General features: G+C 45.5%; 1 protein-coding gene across 4 annotated transcripts; it reads left to right on the forward strand.

Annotated features, from left to right (window-relative positions):
- Positions 1-843: 843 nt before the first annotated feature.
- SEC23B (SEC23 homolog B, COPII coat complex component) lies at positions 844-24,643 on the forward strand. 4 transcript variants are annotated; one of them, XM_041128248.1, is made up of 20 exons: positions 844-997; positions 8,402-8,634; positions 9,691-9,748; positions 10,399-10,485; positions 10,690-10,926; positions 11,304-11,389; positions 12,179-12,323; positions 12,868-13,026; positions 13,845-13,960; positions 15,161-15,284; positions 15,787-15,867; positions 16,200-16,289; positions 17,078-17,184; positions 17,369-17,522; positions 18,931-19,008; positions 19,244-19,405; positions 20,258-20,344; positions 21,940-22,095; positions 22,964-23,029; positions 24,191-24,643. In XM_041128248.1, exons 1-20 carry the CDS (start codon positions 986-988, stop codon positions 24,278-24,280), a joined length of 2,328 nt encoding a protein of 775 aa, XP_040984182.1. In that variant the 5' UTR covers positions 844-985; the 3' UTR covers positions 24,281-24,643. The 4 variants fall into 4 exon arrangements, with proteins under 4 accessions (XP_040984182.1, XP_029890385.1, XP_029890386.1 ...); XM_030034525.2 differs by lacking the exon at positions 844-997 and adding an exon at positions 5,777-5,906; XM_030034526.2 differs by lacking the exon at positions 844-997 and adding an exon at positions 5,828-5,906 and having other exon boundaries at positions 8,345-8,634.
- Positions 24,644-25,185: the final 542 nt, after the last annotated feature.

The following is a 25,185-nucleotide window of genomic DNA, read 5'->3' on the forward strand; positions in this document are numbered from 1 at the left end:
AAAAAAATTCAGCTCCTTTTTTATTAAAAATATTGTGCATATATGATACAGCCAGCATTTCCACCATCCAGAGTTAACAGAGGGCTGGCAGAGCTAGATATACTAGCAGGCAGAGCAGTGTAGACACATGAACTGTGCAGAGACAGTCTGGTCCTGGTACAACTTACTACCTGTGGCTTATCTTGCTGTGTCCAGGCTGGATCTCTACACAACTACTCAGTATCTTCATGACAGCCTCCCAGCACTGGAAAACAATTAGCGGGTCAAGCACAACACTGGACCTGTTGCATCTAGCTATTTTCAAGATTGCACCTCTGAAAATAAACCTTCCTGGACACCGTTGGGAGGGCAATGGTCAAGCACCTCTACAGCTAAGTTATCAGCCACCAGGTAATCTGACCATGAGTAGTAAACAGTAGGCCAACACAGAGACATTTGGGCAGACAGTTTACCTAATAAGGGTGGAAGACTTTACATCAGCTATTTCAATACAGCAGTCTGGATCATGTACGAAATGTTCAAATCTCGCTCAATTCCCCTTTTCCTACTTACAGTGTGGGTCATGGACAGAAGGCTAATGGTGGTAAGTGCTGTACAAAGAATAAAAAAAATATGGTTCCTGTCCCATACAGGGAGGGTATAGATACAGAGGCAAAGGCTCCTTGTTTGGGAGCAGCTAGGCATGCTGTCTCTGGAGCAAACAACGAGTACTGATATGCTGGCGTGTCCATGGTAGGAGTTTGATTGTATTAGCTAGTGTGAGCACTCACAGCCGGCTCTTTCTTTTGTTGCAGTGTTGTCTCAAGGTGACAGGGATGCATATATCTACAGAGGCAGAAGAGCTCTTACAAAAGAGATGTGGGGGTGAAATGATCAGATGTTTGTTCTTTCTCTGCCCCCTTTAACCACTCAGCACACTGAAGCCTGGGGAAAATGCTGCTCACTTCACTGGAGGGAGCCTTAACCTCAGCTTCAGACATCCGTTATGTCGTCAAAGGTAATTTCATTGAAGTGTGGGGCTGGCATTGCCTTTGTCCTCCTGCATTCAAAGAGGACTTAACACAATGGGGTCCTGAATCCTGCCGCTGCAGAGATAACACAGTGTTTGTGCTCTACTGCAGCTAGAAGATAGCTTGCAGGGAAACAACATGTCTTTATCATGCAGGTATGTTGCTTTATGCAGTATAACCAGATTCATTGGCAATAAGAAAAAGGAGAGCGAGCTTGTCTTCAGTGAACAGCTTTAGGAATTAGAGGGCTGGTTTATTAAGCTCTTTAAGTTCTGGCTCATTTGTATTGGTTTATCTGGTTTAGATGACCTTTGTGGTCTCTGAAGCTTCTTAGTGTTGCAGCTTGTCCTTCTCAAATTTGGAAAAAAACCCATGCCTATAGAGAAAAGTAGAGCAATTTCACTTTCCTGTCTGTAAAACACAAATCTGTGCGATCTATTTCTAAATGAATTAGAGAAATGATCTTTCTGTCACTCTGGTTCTTCATGAACCTGGCTAATTTATCAGTCTGTAATTCTTTTTTAAAAAGGGAGTAAGTGCTAAAAAGTGACATTAATAGTTTGTTTTTGTTCCCCCCCCCCCCCCCCGAGTTTCTTCAGTCTTCTCTTCAACCTGCCAAAGCTGTCCCTTTTACAAACTGGTATGAAATGTAATGTTTTGGGGAAGCTACGATATTAGCTCCAGTACTGAATATGAAAACACTTATGTGTAGAAAGCTGAGAGCTAAAGTTAACCCTCAAAACATGGATAAGCACTTAGAAGCCTGATCTGCTCATTTTTTTCATGCAAGCCTCATACAGCAGGTCACAGGCCAGCTGCTGCAGGACCGGGAGGTACCTGCCGGGTCAGAAAGCTCATCCCTGGTTTTGTGAACCTAGCAGGCTGTTCTGAGCGGTTTCCTCACTAGTGGTGATGACTGTCTGATGGCAAGTTGGAGTGTGGTCACACCTAAATGCCATTTTCACATGGAATCAAGTGCAAGATTGCTTTTTATTTCCAAGAGAAACATTAACTGCAGTACCAGGCTGTATTGTGAACTGAGGGAGAGTACAGCTAGGAGGTACTGTTTAACGTGTCTAGCCTTTACAGTCCAAAGTTTAAAACATTAACATTAATGGCAAACTTGAAGCTTTGATAGTGAAAACATTTACGCCGTGGCTGAGTGGCTGTTCGGTTTTTCCTGCTTTTGGGTTTTTTTGGTTTTATTTACTCTGATAATAACTCTGGCCCCTGTAGGAGGTGTTAAGCGTGATGGTGGTTCATCTGGTGCTGCTCGAGTGCCATCTTCTGTCTTGTCCTGGTATGGCTACCCTAGGGCTCAGGAAAGGAAAGAGAAAGCTCTTAAACCCTGCTCTGCCTCCATGTGCAGAGCAGTTTTGGGGAAGAAACAACAGCGAGTGCGGGTAGCTAGGTCTCCTATTGCTGCCAAACACTTCATGCTTTGAAATAGAGTATAGACACCTTAAACAGGGCTGTCCTCCACCACACACAGACCACCTCCACCCCTTGCTTCACGTGGCTGGGACTTTCTAACCCTTCATCTGTGAGAAATGGGTGGTCAGGCCCTCAGCTGTGCTGAGCCCAGCTTAGCCTGCAGCCTGGAGGGGACAAAAAGGTCCCGTGAGAAGCGCCATGGATGGTGTCCAAATTCTTGTTGAAAATGCTCACTTCCTCCCTGAGAAAGTTAATTCTTGCACTTCCGCACTCTTCAGGAGATCCTGGGGGGAGTGGGGAGGAGGGGAAGCTGAGCTCAAAGCATTCCCCTCTTTCAGTTGTTAAACACAAAACAAGTTGGGGCTTATGTAGGTAGCCTGGGTTTTTTTTCCCCCCTCTCTCTTGCTTTTTGAGCAAGCTTGTGATTTTTCCAGGAAAACAGAATGGGAAAGCTTTTATTTCAGTTCTTTGGTATAGAAACATAGGGCTTCAGGATTTTGCACCTCTTGCAATCTCACAATAGTTGTTTAATGTTTTAATTAACCTAATGCTAGTAGGGTGGATACAGCATGGCATTAAAGCCCTGGGTCCCAGTAAGGCGCTGTGCTTTGCTTTTGAGACATGGCGATGTGAGGAAGATGTAAAATGAAGGATAAATTAGCAACTCCAGAAGAGCAGATTTGCTTTGCCTCTTACTGATATTGCTTGGAGAGCAAGTCCTGGGTCTGAGGATGTTAACAATAGTACTAAAGTAATTTGAATTTTACACAGTTTAGCATATAAGCATAGGTAGCATTCTTCTACTTTTTTATTTCCGCTGAATTTGTGATCTTTCTGCTTATGTTCAGATTTTACATGAGCAAATTTAACACCTGCAGAGCACACAACTTGCCTTTTGTCAAGAAGCTGAGAAGACAATTTTAATGTTCAGCTCAGACAGCACCTCATTTTTGCTTTGCTTTGGACCTGGATCATTGCTCTCCACTGTTAGATGCTCCAGTAGAAAATATACCTTTTCTGCCCTCGGAAGAAGGAAGGAATGGCTCTTGGTTAAAGCAGTTTCCTCAAGCATTCCCTGGATAATGCCAATCTCCCTGTGGAATTCAGTGTTCTGACAATGGCCCCTCTCCGTGTACTTTTGCAGTTCTGCTCTATATCTGTCAGCCACTTCCTTCTGTCCTTTCCAGGGAAGTGAAGAAGGAGTGCCGATGGATCCAAACTACAGTAGCCCAATGGCAGTTTCATTGGATCTTCTTCCACTGCCAGGGTCTGTTGAAGCATCCTGAGGGGCACAGAATTGAAAATGTTGCCCTTCTCTCCTCAATGGCTTGTTTAACTTCTTGCTATTTCTAGTGTAAACAAACTCTTAGCACAGACTGCAAACTGGGAGCAGTCACAGATTTTTACAGGTGCTTGAAGGCTGAGGAGAGATTGCCCTCCCCCCCCCCTTTTTTTTTTAATAGCCATGCATTCCATTGTAGACTGTACAGTAACATTTAAAACATATTTATATTCCTAATTGCTTATTATATGTCAAAGTTGGCCCCATTTCCTGTGCATAGTCTTACCAGACCCTTCATATAGCTAAGAAAAGTGTAAGATGTGTCCCACATAGCTCAGAGTAGAAAGAAGGAACATCACCCTGCAGCTGCTCACAACAGAGAGCCTCTACAAGTAATCTAAGCTCCATGGTTTGGCCAGCTTATGTTTCTTGTGCTAGTTAACTGGAGGGAGGCAATGCCACCTGTATCAGTAGATCTCCATACCACTGGCTCTGTTGGTTTTTTTCATCTGCCATATCGGAGGTGTAGGTAGACACCAGCATGATAACTGGGCGAGTTCTGACATATGTGAGAAAAACTTGAGTCTGGTGATCAAACCTGCATAGAGGACCACGCTGCTGCGCAGCATTTCAAACATGTTGCTCCTGTTCTTTTAAGCTGAGTGTTACCAAGCTACTTCAGAACAAACTTTAGGCTTTCTTCTAATCAATGACTTTAAGAAAATACAAAATATTCAAAACATAGACTTTTATTGCATTTAAAAGAGAGAAAACAGAAAAAAACGAAAGCTTGACAGTGCATGGGTAAGTGAACTTGTTCACAGGGCATTAATTTCCTTTAGGCAAGGATGGAGTGATGCTCACACAGAAGCCTAGGGAATATTTATAGGCTGACCACTGCATGAATTTAAGGCAAGCACCCAAACTATTAGAAGCGGGTCGAGATGTTTCACTACAACGCCTTTGCCCCTAGAAGTATGTGTGAAAGTTTGCAGCGTTCAGAGAGGGATTTGCATACACGAAGCCGCAGTGGAGGATTCCTGTCATTGGTCTCACTAGAACAGGCTTTGCCTCTTTGGCTTCAGAAGAGACTGTGGGAAGCAACAAGAGAAGGAAGCAATGAAAGAGGGAACATGTTTGCCTAGTTTCAAGGCACAGACGAGTTTCTGGGGCAGGTCAGACTTGGTCAAACCTCCACCACACATCCACAGGCAGCATGTCGCATTTCTGGATATTGCGGCCATTTCTGGATCTCTCCTCACCAGAGGGCCTGGGCACTGGGGTTTTCCCAGCGGGCTGGGGTACAGGTTTCCTCACGGAGTGATGAACCACTGTGGTCTCAAGCCAGCTGTGAGGGTCAAGCAGACTCCCGCTTCTTTTCTGGCAACAGCGAGGGAGGAAAATCCAATTTAGGTGGGTCAGGCCTGTTTGAAAGCAAACACTGGCAACCAGGGACGCGAATGGCGGGAGATGTGCTGTCAAAGGGCGTGCGTCCTCAGGGCAAGCCAAACCAGGCAAATGTTGCGTGTTGGTCTTTTTCTTTTCCGTTCCCAGTTTTCAGCGGTTCCAGCTCCCCCGGCTTGGCTGCCCCAGCTATCCGGCCCTACCTCGTCGTACGGCCTGGGCAGCCTCACAGCTTGGCCTGGCGCGCTTCCCGGAGCCAACGCGGCTGGGGAAGGAGGGCGGCCAGAAAACTGAGGCAAAGAAGAGGCTGCTTGGGGCTTGCAGTTTATTTTTGTGTCTGTATTTTTAGTAAATTGTTATTAATAGCTGTTTCCCAGGAGTTTCTGCTCTTGCAAAGACAACCCTTCCTGCTGAACCCGGAGCTGCCATGCACCCTGAGCAAAGTGCTGACCCCCATCGGTGCGGGAAGGCGACGCCTTCCCCCATATTTAGTAGGGGCACCCCGTTCGTCTCCATTCCAACGCTGCCCGTAGCACCCTTAGTCAAGATGGCGTCCCTGACGCCCTCGCGTCGCCATGTTTGTTAAGGTCACGCCGCTTCCCCTCCATCAGAACGGCGCGTAGGGTGCCCTTAGCCAAGATGTCGGCGGGGGAGGGCGGGGCGTGCTGGTGCCGCCATTTTGAATGCGGGCACCCCGTACCGCTGAGCTGGCCTTCCCGGGAGCGCGGGGCCTGCCGGGAGAGAGCAGCGGCGGCGGCGGGGAGCGGTGCGGGGAGGTGGGTGCTGTGTGTGTGGGGTCCACGGGGGTCTCCCGTCCGCTGTGGTCGTCTTGGGGACTGCTGGTGGTGGTGTCCTCCGTGAGGGGAGGCTGGGGGGGACGACTAGGAGGCCAGTGGTATCCACCGGGGGGGGAGCTGGAGGGGTGTCAGTGGCGTCCCCTGTGAGGGAGGGCTGGGGGTCAGTGGTGTCCCCTCTAGCGGGGTCTGGGGCGAGGGGGGGAAGCCAGTGGTGTCCCCTGTGAGTGGGGTTTGTGGGAGTTCTGTTGTGTCCCCGATGAGGAGGGTCTGCGGGGGGTGGTGGTGGTGCTGGTGTCTGTTTTGTTCCCTGTGGGAGTGGCTGGGGGGGGGGGTCTGTGGTATCCCTTACGGAGAGTGCTGGGGAGGGTCAGTGTTGGCTCCTGCAGGAGGGTCTGGGGGGGGTCAGTGGTGTCCCATAGAGCAGCACGGGGGCTCAGCCGTGTCCCCAGGAGCTTTTCCTTGGCTGGAGATCGGCAGTGACCCCCGGGTCTGTGCTGAGGGTGGTGGGGCCTGGCAGGGTCCCCCAGGGCAGGGCTGGGGTCTGCTGTGTTCCCTGGGGCTGTGCTGAGGGTCAGCAGTGCTACCTGTAGCAGTGCAGGGGGTCAGTCCTTCACCCTATGGCAGTGCTGGGGATCAGCGGCACAGGGGTCAGAGGTGGCCCCTATGGCTTCTTTAGGGATCTCTGGTGTCCTCTATACGCTTCCTGGTGAATGGCTGGGGATCTGTATGGTGTCCCCTATAGCTGTGCCGAGCACAGCAGCTGGGTGATCTGTGGCGTTCCCTATAGCACTGCTAGGAAGCAGCAGCATCACCTATAGCTTTGCTGGAAGGAGTGGGGGTCAGCAGTGTGCCCTATAGCAGATCCCATACGGAGACTGGAATGCTACTACCGCTCATCTGCTGTGGCTTTGGAAGGGTCCGTCCTCTCCTGGACAAGGGATTTGGGACCTCCCCACTGCTAGGACGGGCCCTGGAGGTCACGGTGGGACTGGGGCTGGAGGGCCCTGCACTGGTGGGGGGCTGGCATATTGGGCAGGCACCTGGCCCTACACAGCCCTCATGGGGGTGGGGGCACCTCCCCTCTTGCCATCCTGACCCCAAAGCAGGGCCACAGCCCAGGCCAAACCCAGCCGGGCAATCGGGGCTCAGCCTGGGGCAGGGCAGTGGTGCTGGGCTGCAGCTGGAGGAACATGGAGTAAATTTACATTGCAGTTGCGCTGTGTACCTGAGATGTCAGGCGTTTGTCTTGGTGTTCTGATGTGCGGGATCTTTTACAGGGAGGCTCAGCTCTGACTTTTACCGACAGACCCATTTGCGGTGGGGATGTGTTGCTGAACCCTTCCATTTGTCCATCCAGAGGTGGGGGTTGAAATACAGGGCAATTCCCTGCGAGCTTGATTTACTTCCTTAATAGCAAGGACAAAGAAAACGTCGATGAGTTTGGATGTCTGTAGGAAAATGTTACATCAAAACTTCTCCTTCTCTGGGCGAGGTGATGCTTCTGATTTCTCATGCCTATGGCCCTCCAGAATCTCCTGCCTGCAGTGAGGACCAGGAGTAAGGTAGTCCTGGAGCATCTGCAGCCGCAGGTGAACCTCTGAGTTTCCTCATCTGGAGCAGGTTGTGGTGCTCCTGCTCTTGGCTCTGAGTTGCTGCCAGTGCTCTGTGTTGTATGTGGGCTGGATTTGACGAATGAGTTTTTCAGTAGGCTTGTCCTTCCCTTTCTTGGAGACATCAAAGGTAACGATGGCCTGTGAGCTCTTGCTGGCATCTTATTCTTCAGAGTTTAGTAAGGCAATACAGAGAGTGACTTCTCTGGTGTGTTGGGGATATCTCTCCTTGAATAGCATGTCTTTTCTGAAGTCTGCTGGACTCTCAATTCCTCCCTTACTGGGAGTGGGACATGGTGCCACGCACAGAGGGTGTCTAAAATCACCAAAGACCTTTTCTGACCCTTTTGTCATGTGCTCCTTTCCAGCTGTAAGCAGGTCAGGCTGGCAACCGGGTGACATTTGTGATGAATGTCTTGGTCTCAGACTTGGCCTTCTTTTTTCCCCCCAAGGTTTTAGCTGAAGGCTTCAGGATGTGTTGCAAATCTGACCTGTTTTACTTTACTGACCCAAGTCAGGCAGGATTGCCTTGAGGCCAGCATGAGGCTGAGTGGGTATTGGAATGTTAAATGTGGATCAGAAGAAAAAAACCAACTTGCATCTGGCTTTGAGTGTCAGATTTCCTTGTTTCTTCATGGGATTTGGTGGTGTTTTAATTGTCTGGAATGTTGATGCGAGCACTGGACAGAAGAGATTAATGTAGTCACATGGTTCATTTGATAATGGGATTAACTCCTTGTAATGTATTGGCTTTGTCCAGCAATGTCTTGTGCCTATATGTAGTTGATCTGCTGACCTCCTTTGCAGGACCGTTGTCCAAACAGGCGACTGCTGCCTGAACGTGTGTTGCTTACATCCTTTCAGAGCTGCAGTCCCATGGCGACATACCTGGAATTCATCCAGCAAAACGAGGAGCGTGATGGAGTCCGTTTCAGCTGGAACGTGTGGCCTTCCAGCAGGCTGGAGGCCACAAGGATGGTTGTCCCCCTGGCCTGTCTTCTGACCCCACTGAAGGAGCGTCTTGACCTGCCGCCTGTGCAGTATGAACCGGTGCTTTGTAGCAGGCCAACCTGCAAAGCAGTGCTCAGCCCACTCTGGTATGAATTTCTTGGTTGGGGATGTTAAGAGAGGCTGGATGGTACCTAGTTTTTATCCGAACTTCACCACTTCCTTGTTCCCCTTTTTCTTTGCCCTGTGTCTGGCAGCCTCTTTCATTTAGAGGTAGTGGGTTTGTTAAGATCCATGTGTGCCTAATAAGATATACTGAATGCCAGCCTGTTACTAGAGCTGCCAGAACCTGAGGAGAGATGAGTGCCTTTGGGGAGGCTATTAAGGCAGAGATGGTATGGAAATGGCCAATCCTCTTACCACCCCAGAGAATTTGGTGGTGAATGATGAAACTTAAAATAAACAAAGATGCCGATTATACTGATATTGTCCTCTGGGCTGTGATGTTCACTTGGTTTCCAGCTTCTTGCACATCGAGCTGCTTGTAGGTCAGTTCTGGCATGAGCATCAAGGTTTTCTTTGAAGTTCTGCTGAGAATTTAAGAGGAATAATCTCGGCCCCAAAATCATGTGATGATCATACATACTCAGAGCATAGTGTTGGGCTGAGAAAGAGCAGGAAAGGCCAGGAAGAGAAAGTAAAATGAGATCAGGCCCATGAAGTAAGAATATGGCCAGGCTTTACTGCACCAGCAGTAACAGCATGTTGTAACGGGCTGAGGAGAGCAAACTCTTTGGGGCAGGGAACCGCCTATTTATTCAGTGTTTGTGCAGCATCTGGGTGAATGGCTCCTGCTGCTCTGTGGCTGGAGTACTTGTGTGCTACAGCTGTACAAACAATAAGATGACTGAGATAAGCCCAAGGGTAATGAAAGAATGATTAGACCCAAGTCTTTGTCTGCGAAAGGCTTAGCTCTGGAGAGCTGTCAGTGGTCTGTCACGCTGACAAGCCTGGAAGTGGCAGGGCTGGATAAGCTAAGGGACTTTCTGGCAATAGAACAAGAGTCTAAATCCCTAAAACTCTTGTCATTCAAGTTGGAGTGTCTGATGTTCTGTTTTTTCCTTAGTGCTGTGAACCAGCATAGATAATTGTGAAGCTGCGCTGTAAAATATAGTTATACTGATATCTCATCTTTTCCCTTGCAGCCAAGTTGACTATCGGGCCAAGCTCTGGGCTTGTAACTTCTGTTTTCAGAGAAATCAGGTAAGTTGGAAAAAGCATCAGCCCTTCTGTCTTTTCAGTGAACATTTTATTGGTGGCCTCCCCTGGTGGCCTCCCCTGGTGAAGGATGTTAAGCATAAATTCCACTTTTCTAGATTCCTTCCCTTGGCCTTTTTCTCTTGCTGAACGCAGGCCAGAGTACTTGTTAATGGGTCTCTTTTACCTGACATCTTGTCTATTTTCAGTTCAGTTTTGCCAGTGATTTTATCAGCATGCAGGGCATAGGAAGGAGATAAAAATGCTATTTTGTCCCATGTGTTTCCAGTGTGTTTTTTGCACTTGATGTTTACTGTTCTTGCCAAGTATGAAATTAATTAGATTTGAGTAGACTTTTGCCATCAGAAACTGTCATGTGGCTAAATGAATTTCAGCTAATACATAGTCACTGCTTTAGTCCTACCTTTTATTTACACTGGGTTGAGCAGCTGTCCATCCTGCTGGCCACTTGTTGTCTGTGCTTAGGAAAACAGCAGTATGGGTCTCTTGTCATGAATTAATCAGGTTGGTGCAGTGGCATTAAACACAGAGTTGAATAAACACATCATGAGCAGGGCAGCCTCTGTACTGCAGAGGAGGGCCCTACATTTCTGTCCTGCAACTTCCTTGTCCTAATTTTTTGTTCTCTTTTTCAGTTCCCTCCAGCATATGCAGGCATATCTGAAGTCAACCAACCAGCAGAGCTTATGCCTCAGTTTTCAACAATTGAATATATAGTGCAGGTAAATGAATCATAGGAAAGTTTGAAGCCACCAGAATTGTCTTGTTTGTGACAGATTATGTATGTATTAGATTTCCTTAAGTTAATGCAAATAAATAATATTTCTGCCAGGTGCTTAAGATAGGGCTCATTTTATTCCTGAAAGCATTTAAAGTGTCATCTGGCATATGCACACACCTAGTAAACCCATGTCTTTCTGCATTAGCGGGGTCCGCAGACGCCATTGATCTTCCTGTACGTTGTTGACACGTGCTTGGAAGAGGAGGACTTGCAGGCGCTGAAGGAGTCCCTCCAGATGTCCCTAAGTCTGCTGCCTGCCGATGCTCTGGTGGGGCTTATCACTTTTGGCAGAATGGTCCAGGTTCACGAGCTGAGCTGCGAAGGGATTTCCAAGAGCTACGTGTTTAGGGGCACAAAAGACCTGACAGCTAAGCAAATACAGGTATGTTCTGCCATCTCTTAGACTAGTGGCTTGTTCCTGTTAGCTCTGTTGACACCACTGCTGGTCTTTCAAGCGCTGGGCTTTCGGGGAGGAAGGAGGCTTCAGTGCTCTTAAGTGTTAGCCTGTTTCCCTCCCAATATCTGCCCTATCTTTTTGCCTTTGTAAATTCCTTGGAAGCTTGTCCAAGATAGAGTTTGTGTATCTCGCATAATGGCATTGATCCATTCCTAATGGGAGTGTGAAAATTAATTAAATTTCACAGATTTTAAGGTATTTAAGGCTACAGTATTGCAGGCCTCAGGGTGTACTGCTTGACAGCAAATATGTTTAGTGTTTGAATAATACATCTCCTGTGCCTCCTCTTTACTACTTGCTAGGATATGCTTGGGCTTTCAAGGCCAGCTGTCCCCATTCAACAGGGAAGACCTCTTCAAACTCCAGAGCAACCTGTTATTTCAAGCAGGTAAGCTGCACCAGCACAGCAGAAGAGCAGGGCAGATGTTTTATGCCCCTTTGGGGTCATGCTTCTAAACCTGGGTTTCCCAAGAGGGGTCTTTGTAAGAAGATTTAAATGGTATTGTCTTGTCACAGTTATTTCCCTACATCAAGTGATACATATGGATGGGATTTACTAGAGCTGCAGGCAAGGTATTAGACTTCTACAGTATCTTGGTTTTGCAGTTGCGAGAACATGATTGCCAGTCAAGCTAGGTTTCTACTTGAAAAACATAGCTGTTTTTGGAAAGCATATTTCTCAGGAGCAGTTTGGAGCAAGGGCCTGTCTTTTTGATTGACCAGCCAACGGGGGGCATGGTCCATGCATAGCAATCCTACATACCACCTCCTACCCCCTGACCCAGCAAGTCCAAAAAATGATTGACAGGCAAGCAGTGACCCCTGAACACTAAAGCTGTATTTGCCTCTGTCGAATACAGTTTTCTCTTTCTCAGCTCCTCTTTTTCAGTGGCGGCTCTTGTGCGTTTTGCTAGACTAAATCACCATTATAGTTCTTTCCTGTGCTGTATGTGACTTCACCTTCTTGTCACTTCCTGATGTCTTGCTTTGATCAAATTTTTTATTTTGCACAGGCCTGTTATCTTGGAAGTTTTGGATGTAAGAAGGGAGCATGCCACATGACTTTTTGCTTCTGATAACTATCTCGGTGCAATTTATATGTGCCAGGAACAAAGAGGCACTTTCTTTTTTCTCTGAACTTATAAGCAGGAAAAGCATTTTATTTTAATTTTTGCAGGTTTCTGCAGCCAGTACATAAGATTGACATGAATTTAACAGATCTGCTTGGAGAACTGCAAAGGGACCCATGGCCAGTGACCCAGGGAAAGAGGCCTTTACGTTCCACTGGAGTGGCTCTTTCGATTGCTGTTGGCTTACTGGAGGTACTCTTAGTGCTTTTGTTTGAGATGAGCTGGTCAAAGTAAGTACCTGGCTGTCTTTGCTGAGGCGTATGCAGGTGTCAGTCCAGCTTGGTCTGTGGCCCAGTTACGTTGGGCTGCAGAGGTGCAATTTCTCTCTACTGACATTTGACACGTATTAGCACCAGCTGGTGTAGAGTGGGCTGGGAGTTTACATCTAAGTGGTAAAATATGCAGGTGTTTAAAGGTCTCTGTGTGTATCGCCATGTGGACGTGATACGATGCACTGGGTTTATCTAAGGGTCATCTAAGATGTAAGTAAAAAGAACAGAAACTGCCTGCTTCCTGTTACGAAGACATGAAGCTTGATGTAGCTTGAGTCTAAACTTGAGGGTGCTGTGACTGTCAGGAAATGCATCGCTGTTTATCAAGGTGATGTTTAGCAGTGACAGGTCCCTAATAACATTGCAGAAACACATGCAGACGCTTCTCTAAAGAAAGCATTGTTGCCATTTAATCAGTCTCTCTGCCCTCCCCACTCTGATATAAGTCTTTGTTTTTATTTTAGGGCACATTTCCAAACACAGGGGCCAGAATAATGCTGTTTACAGGTGGGCCACCAACACAAGGACCAGGCATGGTGGTAGGAGATGAACTGAAAACACCCATCCGTTCTTGGCACGACATAGAGAAGGACAATGCAAGGTTCATGAAGAAGGCCACAAAAGTAGGTGCTAGTGCCTGCTGGGTGTGTTTAAAACCAAAACCTGAATATTGTATCAGAACACTAAATGGGGGGAAAGGATATAACACAAACCTACATACACTGCTATGTTGACAGCTGCTCAGTGTCCTTCCCCAGGGAAGAAACATATTCCATTCTCTTGATGTGGGAATAGTATGTCCAAATACTTGCATCATTGTCCTTGAAGTGCCTGAGCCTTTTGTGTACATTAAATTGTGAGAATGGTCAAGGGAAGGGTAAAAAAAACTTCCTCCTAGTTACTTCTCCAGCACGGTCTTGTGCCTTCTCAGAGAAAGAAGTATTTCAGTGTTGTTTCTTAGCTGATGGTGGGTGGAGAGTTTGTTCGTCAGCATCATTGTATCTCCTTCTGGGGAGGAGAAAACCTGTCTTCCAAGAATTGGTCACTTCCAGAAAGCCTCCTTTGTCTTCTCGATGTATGAAACAACAGTTAAAATAGTAAAAAGGTCAGACATAAACGTTCCTGTCAGCTTAGAGAAAGCAGTATGACAGCTGTTCTCTTAACTATCACCTGGAAACCTTTGGGTTTCCACAGGCAAAGATCCCGTGCAATTCACGCACTCGCTGTATTTGTAACATGCAACTCAAGCTCATCCAAGTGCAAACATCCTAGGAGGGAGAAGCGTGCTCCAGCAGAGCAGTAAGAGCAAACGGCTGTTTGTTTACCACAACAGTGGTAATTGCTTCATTTGTACCTTGTGTTTCACATGTTGGCCTCAGATGGAGAGCAGTAGAAAAATTGCCCATTGTGGCATCCTAAACACCACATATGTTTTCCCCAGCACTACGAGACTCTGGCTAATCGCACTGCAGCCAACGGGCATTGCATCGACATCTATGCCTGTGCCCTGGATCAGACTGGACTGCTAGAGATGAAGTGTTGTGCAAACCTTACTGGGTATGTTCATAGCTGGAGAGCACAAAACTGGCGCCTGTATTTTTCTTTTGGAGGGGGAGAACAGTTCAGGAAGTGGCTAAGTTTGCTGTCAGGGCAAAAGGGTGAGATTTTTATCATTCTATTCTAAACTGTGGTTTGAATTTGCCAGGAATTATATGGCAAACCTCACCTGATCCCAGCCCACATTTCTGAAGTCTCAAACCAGCATGTGAATTAGCACTGCTGGTAGAAAACTCGATGTCCTGCTTTGAGAAAGGTATTCTAAAGCATGGTGCAGTATGTCTTTTGCAAATGCCTTCTGCCTCCTTGGGAGATAGCAAGTATCCTTTCCAGAATTTATGGGATAGAGATGCCGTGCTTTGTGTCTTGTGCATGACTGAAGTGCCATCAGAAGAGCAGACTGTCAGGTGTGGTGGGTAGAAGCTTTCCTCGCGTGGGCCAGATTTTCTCTGCTTAACAGCTCACTTGTGCTTTTTCCAGGGACTCTTGGCTTCCCTGGATCTAGTTTTAAGTGACATCTCTAAGGGGTAAATGTCTGTGTTCTATATTGCTGAAAATGTTATGTGAGGAAGGCTGTGTACCAAACCGGGCCTTTTGGGGACTCAGCATGTCTTACTGGCCATTTAAAATCTGCTGTGTCTAGGGAGTCAGAGGGTGGTTTGAACAAATGCAGGGTATTTGTAAATAATCACATAACGCTCAGTAAGCAGAAGAGAGATTGTTTGACCCTTTGGTTGTGTTACTCAGCTCCATCTGATCAGGCCTGGGTTTACCAAGGCACTTGGGGGAGGCACAGCACAGACCCATGCACCCGTCCTCATGCTGCAGTGGTGCAGCCATCCTGTCTGTAGTGTGGGTGGTTCCAGCCCTGCTCGGGAAAAGAGGCTGAGCAAAGCTCTTCCCTGAGTTGAGATACTTCTAACTGGTGGAACTTGAGCATTTTTAAGGCAGCTAAACGGATGGCAAGAAATATAGTTGAGAAAGCAAGCTGGCAAAGATGGAGCATTAACTTGTCTGGCTTTGGAGGAGGCATCCATGAATCTGCGTTCCCTGATGTAAATTCTACCTATGCAAAGGCATGCTTTAAAACAGTTTCTGCATGTGTTTGCGTGCGTGAGAGTTGGAGGGATGTATCCTTTGTGCTTTACTTCTCGTTCCCAGTTGCTTCAGTTCCCTTGTGTATTGTTTTTTCTTTCCCAGAGGACACATGGTGATGGGGGACTCCTTCAACACTTCTCTCTTCAAGCAGACCTTCCAGCGTGTATTTAACAAAGGCTTCAATGGGGAATTTCGGATGGCTTTTGGTGCAAGTTTGGATGTGAAGGTGAGAGATTAGTTTTATTGGATTACATTAACTGGCAAATACAAATGCTGTTCATTTGAAAGTTGATTTAAGTATCTGGAGTGTAGAAAATTCTACATGTTTGAGGTCAGCCATAGTGCCTGTTTTGGGAGAAGCACTGTACTGGAGTGAGTGGAGGATTTTTGTTTGGAAGCTTATTAAGTTTGTGTGTGTGTTTTCTTTGTTTGTTTTTAAAAAAAGCAGCTGAGCTCAGCCTCTCCTCACTCAGCAAGGAACATTTCATACTCTCTTGTGGTCACTATAAATATGTCTTCATTATTAAAACATGACTATGTAGATTCTTTTACTCTGCTAATTGTAGCAGTAGGTGATCTAGGAGAATACTCAGAGATGCATTCCCTGACAGCCATATGTATGCATGATCTGATTAAAGCTGAGCAACTGATTTAGTCTGTGTGTATTCTATTTGACTGACTTGATTTAAAAAAAACCCAAACAAACAACTTTTTTTACCTTGTTCTAGACATCTAGGGAGCTGAAAATTGCAGGAGCTATTGGACCATGCATATCCCTGAATGCTAAAGGGCCGTGTGTCTCTGAAAATGTAAGTTTCTGACATGGAAAAATCTTTAATAAAGAAGTAAATAAACAGAGCAAAGTTTCTGACTAGACCTACAGCTGAGCTAGAATGTCAGTGTTTTCAAGGAGAAGAACAATTTGGAAACATACCTAGGAAAAGAGAGTCTTCCCTAGACTGAATTCTTGCCCCATAAGGCTTTCTTTTAACTGTATGGCCTTCAGTAACTTTATTCACACCCAAAAGATAAGAAATCTAGAAGGCCTGCCTTAACTTGTACCTCTGACCAGAATGTAACGTAAGCTTGCCTTATCTGCTGCTAGAGACAAAAATGCTGCTTTCTTTTCAATTCTGTGCAGGAGCTTGGAATTGGAGGAACATCTCAATGGAAAATTTGTAGTCTGGATCCCAGCACAACTCTGGCCATTTACTTTGAAGTGGTAAATCAGGTCAGTCCTGGCTTCTCTTTTTTTTTTTTTTTGGTCATCCTTTTTACACACCTAAGTATTTGTTTGTAACAGGGCCAGAAAATGCAATGACATCCCCTGTGTTGCAGACGGATGGTTGCAAAGCCAAGTGTTTTGTGCCAAAGAAATAGCCTCAGGGGTTGTTTTCATATGCATAAATTGCCTAACATTTTTGTTCTGTATGAAACCTGCGTTGTTTCCTTGTCTTCTTTCTATTGTATTTATTTAACGAAGAAGAAATTGTCTTTTTGCCAGTAGGTGCTGTGGAGAATAAAAATATAAATAGCTTCAAATTCTTGGAGAATTGGTCCTCCAAGCTGTAGTAACTTGATGGCTGAGAAGTAACTTTTGGCTGGGGAAGTTTCTGAGTGTGTGGCAGCTAGAAGCTCGGAAAGCTACCCCAAAGGAATTCTATTCCACATGTGTGTGTGTCTGTCTTCTCTGTTGTGTGGGCTTGTTACTGTAAGGAATAGGATGGTGGAGTCGCAGGACCTTTGCTCAGACCTTGTAATGCTGTTCTTACATTCATTGCTGTAGAGATGATAAGTTGCTTCCATCCTGGACAAGCTGAGGAAGTGTCATGCCCAATATTAGATGGGCCCAGCACCACTTGACTCTGAGGGCCGCTGGAAAACGACACTAACAGACATGTCTCTCTTTTCTGGTCCATCTCTAGCTTGTACTTATTCTGTGATTGCTCAAATGATGCCCTGGAGTTCTCTGTAGTGTACAGAGCAATGTTTTGAAGGCTTACTTTGTTTCATTTGCAGCATAACGCACCAATACCTCAGGGAGGCAGAGGGGCAGTGCAGTTTGTCACTCAATATCAACACTCTAGTACACAGAAACGCATTCGTGTCACCACCATAGCCAGAAAGTGAGTATTTCATGTCAGTTCTTTGGCAGAATGGCAGAAACTTAAGCTGCAGTCTGTGCTGGAATTTTTCTAGCTTTTTGTTGCATGCATTGGCTGCAGAGCATTTGGCACAGGGAGGATGAATCTGGTTTGGGTTTTGCTGAAGGTGAATGCACGTAGCACTAACCCTTTACTATCCCTATAGTTGGGCAGATGCACAGAGTCAGCTCCAGCATATAGAAGCTGCGTTTGACCAGGAAGCAGCTGCCGTGCTGATGGCACGACTGGGAGTGTACAGAGCTGAATCGGAGGAGGGACCTGATGTTCTGCGATGGCTGGACAGACAGCTGATCAGACTGGTAAGACCAATAGACTGCAGTTGGGTGCACTCTTGATTTTAGTAAAAATGGTCTCTGGAAATGGAAAGAGCATTCTTTTTCCAGATTGACTTGCTTCATTTGTGCTCTGATCATGGTCACATAGTTGTAGTGTGCGATAGCTCAGAAGCCAGTATGATCAGCAAACTTGTGATGGGGTAGGTAAACATCCCATTATGCTGAGAGGGTTAAACCTGAGATTAAAGAGGTGATAGTGAAACACAGAATAATGCAGGTGGGAGGGGACCTCTGGAGGTCTCTGGTTCAACTTCCCTGCTCAAAGTAGGGCCAGCTTTGAAGTTAGAGCAGGTTGCTTCAGGTCTTGTTCACTTGTGTTTTGAAGATCTCCAAAGATGGAGTTTCTCTTGATTCTCTTAACAACCTGTTCCCATGTTTGATCACAGTTGCTGTGATTTTTTTTTTTTTTTTTTTCTCTCCCCCATCAGAATTTCCATTTCTCCAGCTACCCATCAGGTAGCTGTAGACAGCGATATGACTCCCTGATCCCACTCTTCACCAGGCTGAACAAAAAGAGCTTCTTCAGCCTCTCTTTCTACATGAGGTGCTCCAGCCTCTGACCAGCTTGGTGGCCTCTGCTAAACTCACTCCAGTATATCCATGTCTGTCTTGCACTGGGGAGCCCAAAACTGTACACAGCATTCGGATGTGCCAAGTTCACCAGTGCCAAGTTCAGGGTAGTAATCACTTCCACAACTTCATACTGTCTCTTGCTTTGAATTTCACAAGCCTCAATTGCCTAAATTGGTTCTGGCTTTGTCCAAACACCCATGTGGAGTTGATACTAACAGATATGGCACATGAGACACTGAAAAAACAGGGCCAGTATCAAATAAAGATTTGAGCACCAGAACACACACGGTCATGCTGTGTGGTGAAATGATTGTGGAGTCATTTATAGTTAAATTGCTAAAACCATTGATGCTTCTTATTTTCAGTGAAGCAGTTGGTGAAATGCCAGTCTGCTGCTGCTCTAGAAGGAAGGAGAGTTGCTGCAGAAGTGTTTCATAGTGTACAAAGCAGCTTAAGTATAACGTAGTATCCCTGATTTAATGGAAAAATTTGGGTTGTACTAGAAGCACTATTTAATTCTTAGATAATTTCAAATCTAGATTATATATATATATATAAAAATAGATAAGTAGATCAAATCATCATTCTCATTTCAGTAAGATACAGAAACCACTGACTTAAAAATAGCCTGTAAATTTTATACTACTTTTTATTGTCAAGTTCATGCCTTGGTTGCTCTGCTTAAAAACAACCAAAAGAACACCCTTCCAAAAAGAAAAGGTGTCAATTCTAAAAAAAGAAAAAAAAAAATAGAAAAAAGAGAGAGAGATAACCAAAGTATCCATTTTGCTTCCAACAGTGTCAGAAATTTGGACAATACAACAAAGATGATCCCAATTCCTTCAGATTGTCAGAATCATTTTCTTTGTATCCCCAGGTAAGAACTTCACTTCCCACAGCCGCGGGAAAAGTGTGCAAGGATGAGTGATAGTCAGGATAAAGCATCTTGTACCATTTATCAGATTCAAGAGGGGAGGAACAGATGCTTTCTTAATTTGGTGGGCTGGTCCTGTAGTTCAGTGCTGCGAATGACTGATAAGGGAAGAACTCTGAGGAGTTAATAAAGGGTAGACTTGCTGACATTTCTCTTCTCACTCATCTTTCTGGTGCAGTTCATGTTCCATCTGCGACGCTCCCCATTCCTGCAGGTCTTCAATAACAGTCCAGATGAATCTTCTTATTACCGCCACCACTTTGCTAGGCAAGATCTGACCCAGTCTCTCATTATGATCCAGCCCATCCTTTATGCTTATTCTTTCCATGGACCTCCTGAGGTGAGTCCCTGTTTAACAGGAAGAGGTGGATTGATCCAAAATAATGACTATTCAGTCAGAATAACACTATTTCAGCAAAAAGGCCCCTATATATATTTTTTTAATCAAGGTAATTATTAAAGGATGAGACGGGGCAATGTAAAATATGAATTGTGTTTTCAGTAAGCTTGCAGCTTCGATTTAAAAAAACCCCAAACCACCAAAAAACCGCCCCCAAAACAACCTCCCTACCCCTGCTGAGCCACAGCCCCTGGCCCCTGCCATCCAGTGAATCTTGTTGCCGTCAGTATCACTTTTGCTTCTCTGCCAGAAGCTGCTGTCTCCACTGTGTAAGTCAGCAAGCCTCAGCCCTTCCAGATCATAATCTCCCACCAGCTGCTTGTTTTCAGTTGTTTATGTAGCAGTGTTTAACTATGTGCAAGTATTCAATGGACAGACACGGATTCCCTTATACTGACAGCTTCCATGAAATGAGTCTGGCAGGAAAGAAACGCAGAAGCTGCTGGAGTAACACTTGCAAACCTTCTTGGCAGCATTTGCCAGAGTTCACATGTTATTTCTTATTATTCTTGAGATACTCTTGATCAAGATCATTTCAAATTAAACTTGGATAGCCATAGAAATTGCTCTTTCGCATCCTGCGCTTCATACAGTCACTGATAACGTGCTGCTCCATTCAGTGATGCTGCAGGAGGCTGACTGGGCTCTGCAGGGTGTTCACATGGACTGAGCAGCCGTTGGTGGAGTTGCATCTATACGGGCAGGGCTGAGCAAGCTATTTGGCCAGCCATGAAGGTTAACACAGTTCTGAAGGCTTAGTGGTGCCTGACTTTTCATCTTTATTTTCTCCAGCCAGTGCTTTTGGACAGCAGCAGCATTCTTCCTGACAGAATCCTACTGATGGATACTTTCTTCCAGATAGTTATCTACCTTGGTGAGGTATGGTGAAATACGTTCTCTTTCTCTGTTTGCACTCCCTCCCTCCTGCCATGCATGCAGACAGCATCATTGTTAGTAGAAAATAGGCTGCTTGCAAAGCCCACGCTAGCGTAATGACATTGCATACATGCTGCCAGTTTTAATACAATTTCCCCACTGTCTGAGTTAACAAAAAAGTCCTACTGGAGCTGCTAAACATGTTCTGCACTGAGTAACAGCTGTCATGTTAGCTTGGTAATGAAGGTGGTCCCTTACCATTCCTGGAAAAGGCCAGAGAAACTTGAAACTAAGCAGGGCAGAGAGCTGCAGTCTGGTTTTCAGATAAGTGACGTACTTGGTTGCTGGGTTTTTGACACTTAAATAGTGCTGCTCTTAAAGAATCAGTTAGAAATTTTTCCACTTTTTGCTTTCAAATACTGGATGTTTTTGACAGCTGCTCTTCTATTCCTTCAATTGTGACTGAGGTAAGTGCTTAGGTACTGGCCCTTTCTAAACATGCAGATTTATACCAGTGTCCAAAGCCGTGGCTTTCCAGTGCTTCTTCAGTATGCAGACCTGTAGATCTGTATTTCAGTCCTGTCAGGTTTTGTAAGGGAGTGGTACGCTACTGTAGCTGGATAATAGAAATGTCTCACATCCTAAAGTAGTTGTAGGGTAAGGGATGAAGAGGAAGCTGGCTTTCCACTTCTTTCTCTGGAAATCTCCCTGTTCTTTGATGCTTTTTTAAATCCCTGATATCCTTTATAGCCCTGCTTGGGTAGTGGCCCTCATCCAGTTTCTTCTACCTAAACATGGCATCAGATTGGAGTAGTTTAAATAAACCCATCTTGGTTTATGGTCAAATATTCCTATTAGTGAAAACTTTTTGGGAGGCATTTTAACTCCTCCCTTTGTTTTTGAACTAAGCTACTTCATTTAACAACTGCTACTAGAATGCTCTAAGTTTGGCACGATAGTTTGTGGCAGCTCCATTACTAGCTCCCGACCTCGCTCTGTATAGGATTTGTCCCCTTTGAGAATTGAGCAGGGATACCCGATTGACGCGGACAGGAGTTGAACGCTTGAGTCAACAACGACAATAGATCTTCCAGAGTTACCTTGAACTGTTTCTACCTATTGTTGCAGAGCAAGACACCCAGCAACTGGGTAGAATTTAGTCACAGGAAGAGCTAAGTGTGTGATCTGCATGTGTACACAGCAACTGTTAGGTACATATGGTTAGGTACCTTGAAAATACTGTAAGGCAATGGCTGCTTCATGTAAGACCAAGTCAGATTCAAAACATCAGTGATTTATAAATGCTTTGTGTTTCTATGTTGGCGCAGGCTGAAACATAAAGGCTTGAAGATCCCTTTCAACGAATTGCTCTTGCACTGCACAAACTGCTACTAGCTTTTGTGTTGAATGCCTGTTCTTAAATTCAGGAACAGAAACTAAATAATGTTACTGCCAGAGAAGTGAAAATGTGCATTTGCCCTGTGCTCTTTAAGCAGAAGTACGTGTAACGTTCTGCTGCCTTAAGACGTGTGGGTTAAAAAGGAGAGGCTTGCCGACATCTCTACTATTTTTTCATTTCCTCCCTGTCCCTTCAATAGACTATTGCACAATGGCAGAAAGCTGGTTACCAAGACATGCCTGAATATGAAAACTTCAAGCACCTACTGCAAGCCCCACTGGATGACGCCCAGGAAATCTTGCAGACTAGATTCCCAATGCCGCGTTACATTCACACGGAACATGGGGGCAGTCAGGTAAGGAGGTTTACTGAGGAACTCTTTCTGTTGTTGAATAGAGCAAATAGCTGTCTTTCTGCTTTACTAACAGGATGGTTCTGTAAGTTAAATACAGTGGTAATTTAGCTCTTCAAAGTACAGAGCCTGCTATTTTCTCATGAGCTTTTACTACAACTTTGTCTTTTAATAAGCCAGTCACTTGCTGGATATGCTTCTGAAATCTGAGGATGGAAAAAAAAGAAAAAGCCAGCTTAAATATCTTTCTCTCCCCCAAAGAGGTGGGAAAGAAATGATTTGGCTATGTATCTAAACTTAACCAAGACAGGGAGTGCTAGGACACTTAGCTTGCTAGGACAGCAAGTTACGCTGAATGATTGACCATCTGTTCCTTTATTCTCTAATGCCGAATGAGGATATAAAATAGTTCCTATTTTTGCTCTTCCTGGAACTGCAGTTGTGCTGTGCTTGCCTGTGCCTGGCTTGTTTGTAGCAGTGAAGAGGCAGGAATTCATGCTCCAAACCAAAGATTTGGTACTAATTTTTGATGTGACCATGTTATGCTGGTCCTCCACTGACCTCTTTTTGAAAGGCAGATGGGGGCATGCGAGGGACAGTGCTGGTGACATGCCCGTGTCGCGTGGAACCACAGCTGCTCTGTCAGGCAAGTGCCGCTTGCTGTAGCAGAGCACTCTATGCCCCTTGGAGACAAGTTTTCTGTGGAGCAGGGCTGTTTCTAGACTTGAAACCTGTTTAAGTTAAATTAGTACCTTGCTTGCAAAAGCAGAGGAACATCACTAGTCATGTATCAAAGGCGGTAAGAAGTCTTGAGGGAGCTGACAGGTCTGTCGTTTTGCAAAACTACTTCTCTAATGTTTTGTCTTAATAGGCCCGGTTCCTCTTGTCTAAAGTGAACCCTTCTCAGACCCACAATAACCTCTATGCATGGGGACAGGTAAGCAATGGAAGAGCTGGTCACGTTTGGGAATGCTGTAAACTGTACAATTACATATTTGTCTACGCCGTAGCCATCCTGTTTCATCATATGGCCACAAACTGGGAGCAGGTTACATTTGTCCTCCACTTCTTGCCCAAGAGCTTTTTGCAGGCATATGTGACTGGATTTGAACATCTTACTGTGCTTTGCGGTGCAAGGAAACAAGGTTATTTCTATGTACCAAAGGTACGATAATGGAATTACTAGCTGAGACTGCAGTAACTGTAGCATTTTAAAAGACACAACTGATTTATTAGGTTTGTCTCTAAAGCTTAGGCAGGTTAGACTTTTATTCAACGTGCTTATTCCAGTCCATGGTTGTTGGTTAGATAGACAGTACTGGTGGGGAGCACTAGATGACAAGATGATCAGAATACAGTTTTCAAGCCTGGATGACTAAACTCGTGTTCCTGTTCTTGTACTGAATCCCCCCAAATTTTCAGCAAAATCCAGCTGGCGTTGGGGCTTTTTTTTCAATATATCCAAGGAACGGCTGTCCACATAGAGGCGCTGCCACAACAGCTCAGTACCTCAGCAGCTTGATGGCAGGAGATGAATGGTCTCCACAAGGAGCGTTTTGCCCCTTTGACCTCCCTTCCTGTATCCCAGCTACACGTAGGGCACAGGCAGACCAGGAGAATTTTCTGTGGTGGCTGCTTTTGAAGGAAGCAGCTAATTTGATGCAGAATATGTTCTTACAAGTTTCAGATGACCTGATGTAGAAATTTATCCTCACCCTTCCCTACAAATATGATTTAAAACCCTTAGGTTGCAGTGTATTCAGTATTCTGGAAAAAGTAACTAGCATATGGATACAGATCTAATTTTCTGAGAATACTGGACTTTTATATCCTCTTCACCTTGTTTGTGTAGAGCTTGCGCAGCAAAATTCCTAATGCTTTAGAGAGAAGAGACTTTTTTCCAGTAGCTCCCATTGCACTAGAGGATAGTGTCAGTGCTGTTGCCAGAGTACCATCTTTCCACTAGATCTGTCCTTTGCAGGAAAAAAGGGGATTGATTTAGCAGGCAATTAGTTCAGAGTGCTGACATCTGGTTTGCTTTCAGTTAGTCCCCGGTGTTAACAACACTGTTTTAGGCTTGTTATTTATTTTCCTGCAGGAATCGGGAGCTCCAATCTTGACAGATGATGTTAGTCTCCAGGTATTCATGGACCATCTAAAAAAGCTGGCAGTTTCAAGTGCATCATGACTTTGATCAAACCGAGAAGCAAGAGCAGAAGAGTTACATAGATCATGTTGATGATAGAAGTGGAGCAATTTATTTACATTTCCTTCTCTCTCTTTTAGACTAAGGTTTTTAAGTATTAAATGAAATAAATATTCAGGGAGAGTTTTTTACTTGGCCCTTCTAGATATTAATTTATTTGTATTCCTTTTTGTCTATATTCTGTTTACTCTACATTTTTCATACATTGTAATTAGAACTAAAGGATGGTTTAGCCAATACAGATTTTAACAGTCTTTAGCTTAATTTTTAATGTTGTGTGTTCCTAAAAGGTGTCTTTTAGCAACCAGGGACTGTATTAATGAAAAATAAAACCGGGTAAGAGCATTGCTATTTAGTGCTATCCCTAATTCAGCTGTATGTGCAACGGACTCGGCCTACCTCCTTTTCATTGTTGGAAAAGTAACACTGGGGTATGTACATGCTATTGGAAAATAATTTCGAGGAGCTCCTAAAGGTAAGGCGGTGTGGAAGAAGTCTTAGATGGTGGAGAACGCTTTGACAGACACAGGGACGGGGCGAGATGAACCTCTGCTTTGAGCATGACGGAAGCGTTGCCTCAGGGTCACGTCAGGCCCTGCCTTCTCTCACTTCAGCCCAGCATTAACAGGCTTGAAAGCCGGCGGTGCAGCTGTTGCAAACTGGGGCTCTGCACCCGAGTTAAGGCGTTTTCCCGGTGGGCTCCCTGCGCCGGCCCGAATCACCTCACACTCCCTCCGCTGCGTCAGTCGCGAAGCTCCCGCCCAAACTGGGTTCTCGGCCGCCGCCGCGCAACCCGCTCTGCCCCTCATCCTGCCGCCATCCTCCCACCGCCCCCAGCCGCTGTGTTTTCCAGCAGGAGCGCAGCTTTTCGGTTATGGCGGCGGCAG

This window comes from Aquila chrysaetos, chromosome 13 (assembly GCF_900496995.4).
Source record: "Aquila chrysaetos chrysaetos chromosome 13, bAquChr1.4, whole genome shotgun sequence".
NCBI classification, from domain to species: domain Eukaryota; kingdom Metazoa; phylum Chordata; class Aves; order Accipitriformes; family Accipitridae; genus Aquila; species Aquila chrysaetos.

Coding starts and splice junctions, on each gene's coding strand:
- SEC23B (XM_030034525.2), top strand. CDS start 5,814: ATGCGGGCACCCCGTACCGCTGAGCTGGCCTTCCCGGGAGCGCGGGGC. Junction 19,009..19,243: donor CATTTTCTTTGTATCCCCAG/GTAAGAACTTCA, acceptor TTTCTGGTGCAG/TTCATGTTCCATCTGCGACG. Junction 20,345..21,939: donor TAGTTATCTACCTTGGTGAG/GTATGGTGAAAT, acceptor TCCCTTCAATAG/ACTATTGCACAATGGCAGAA.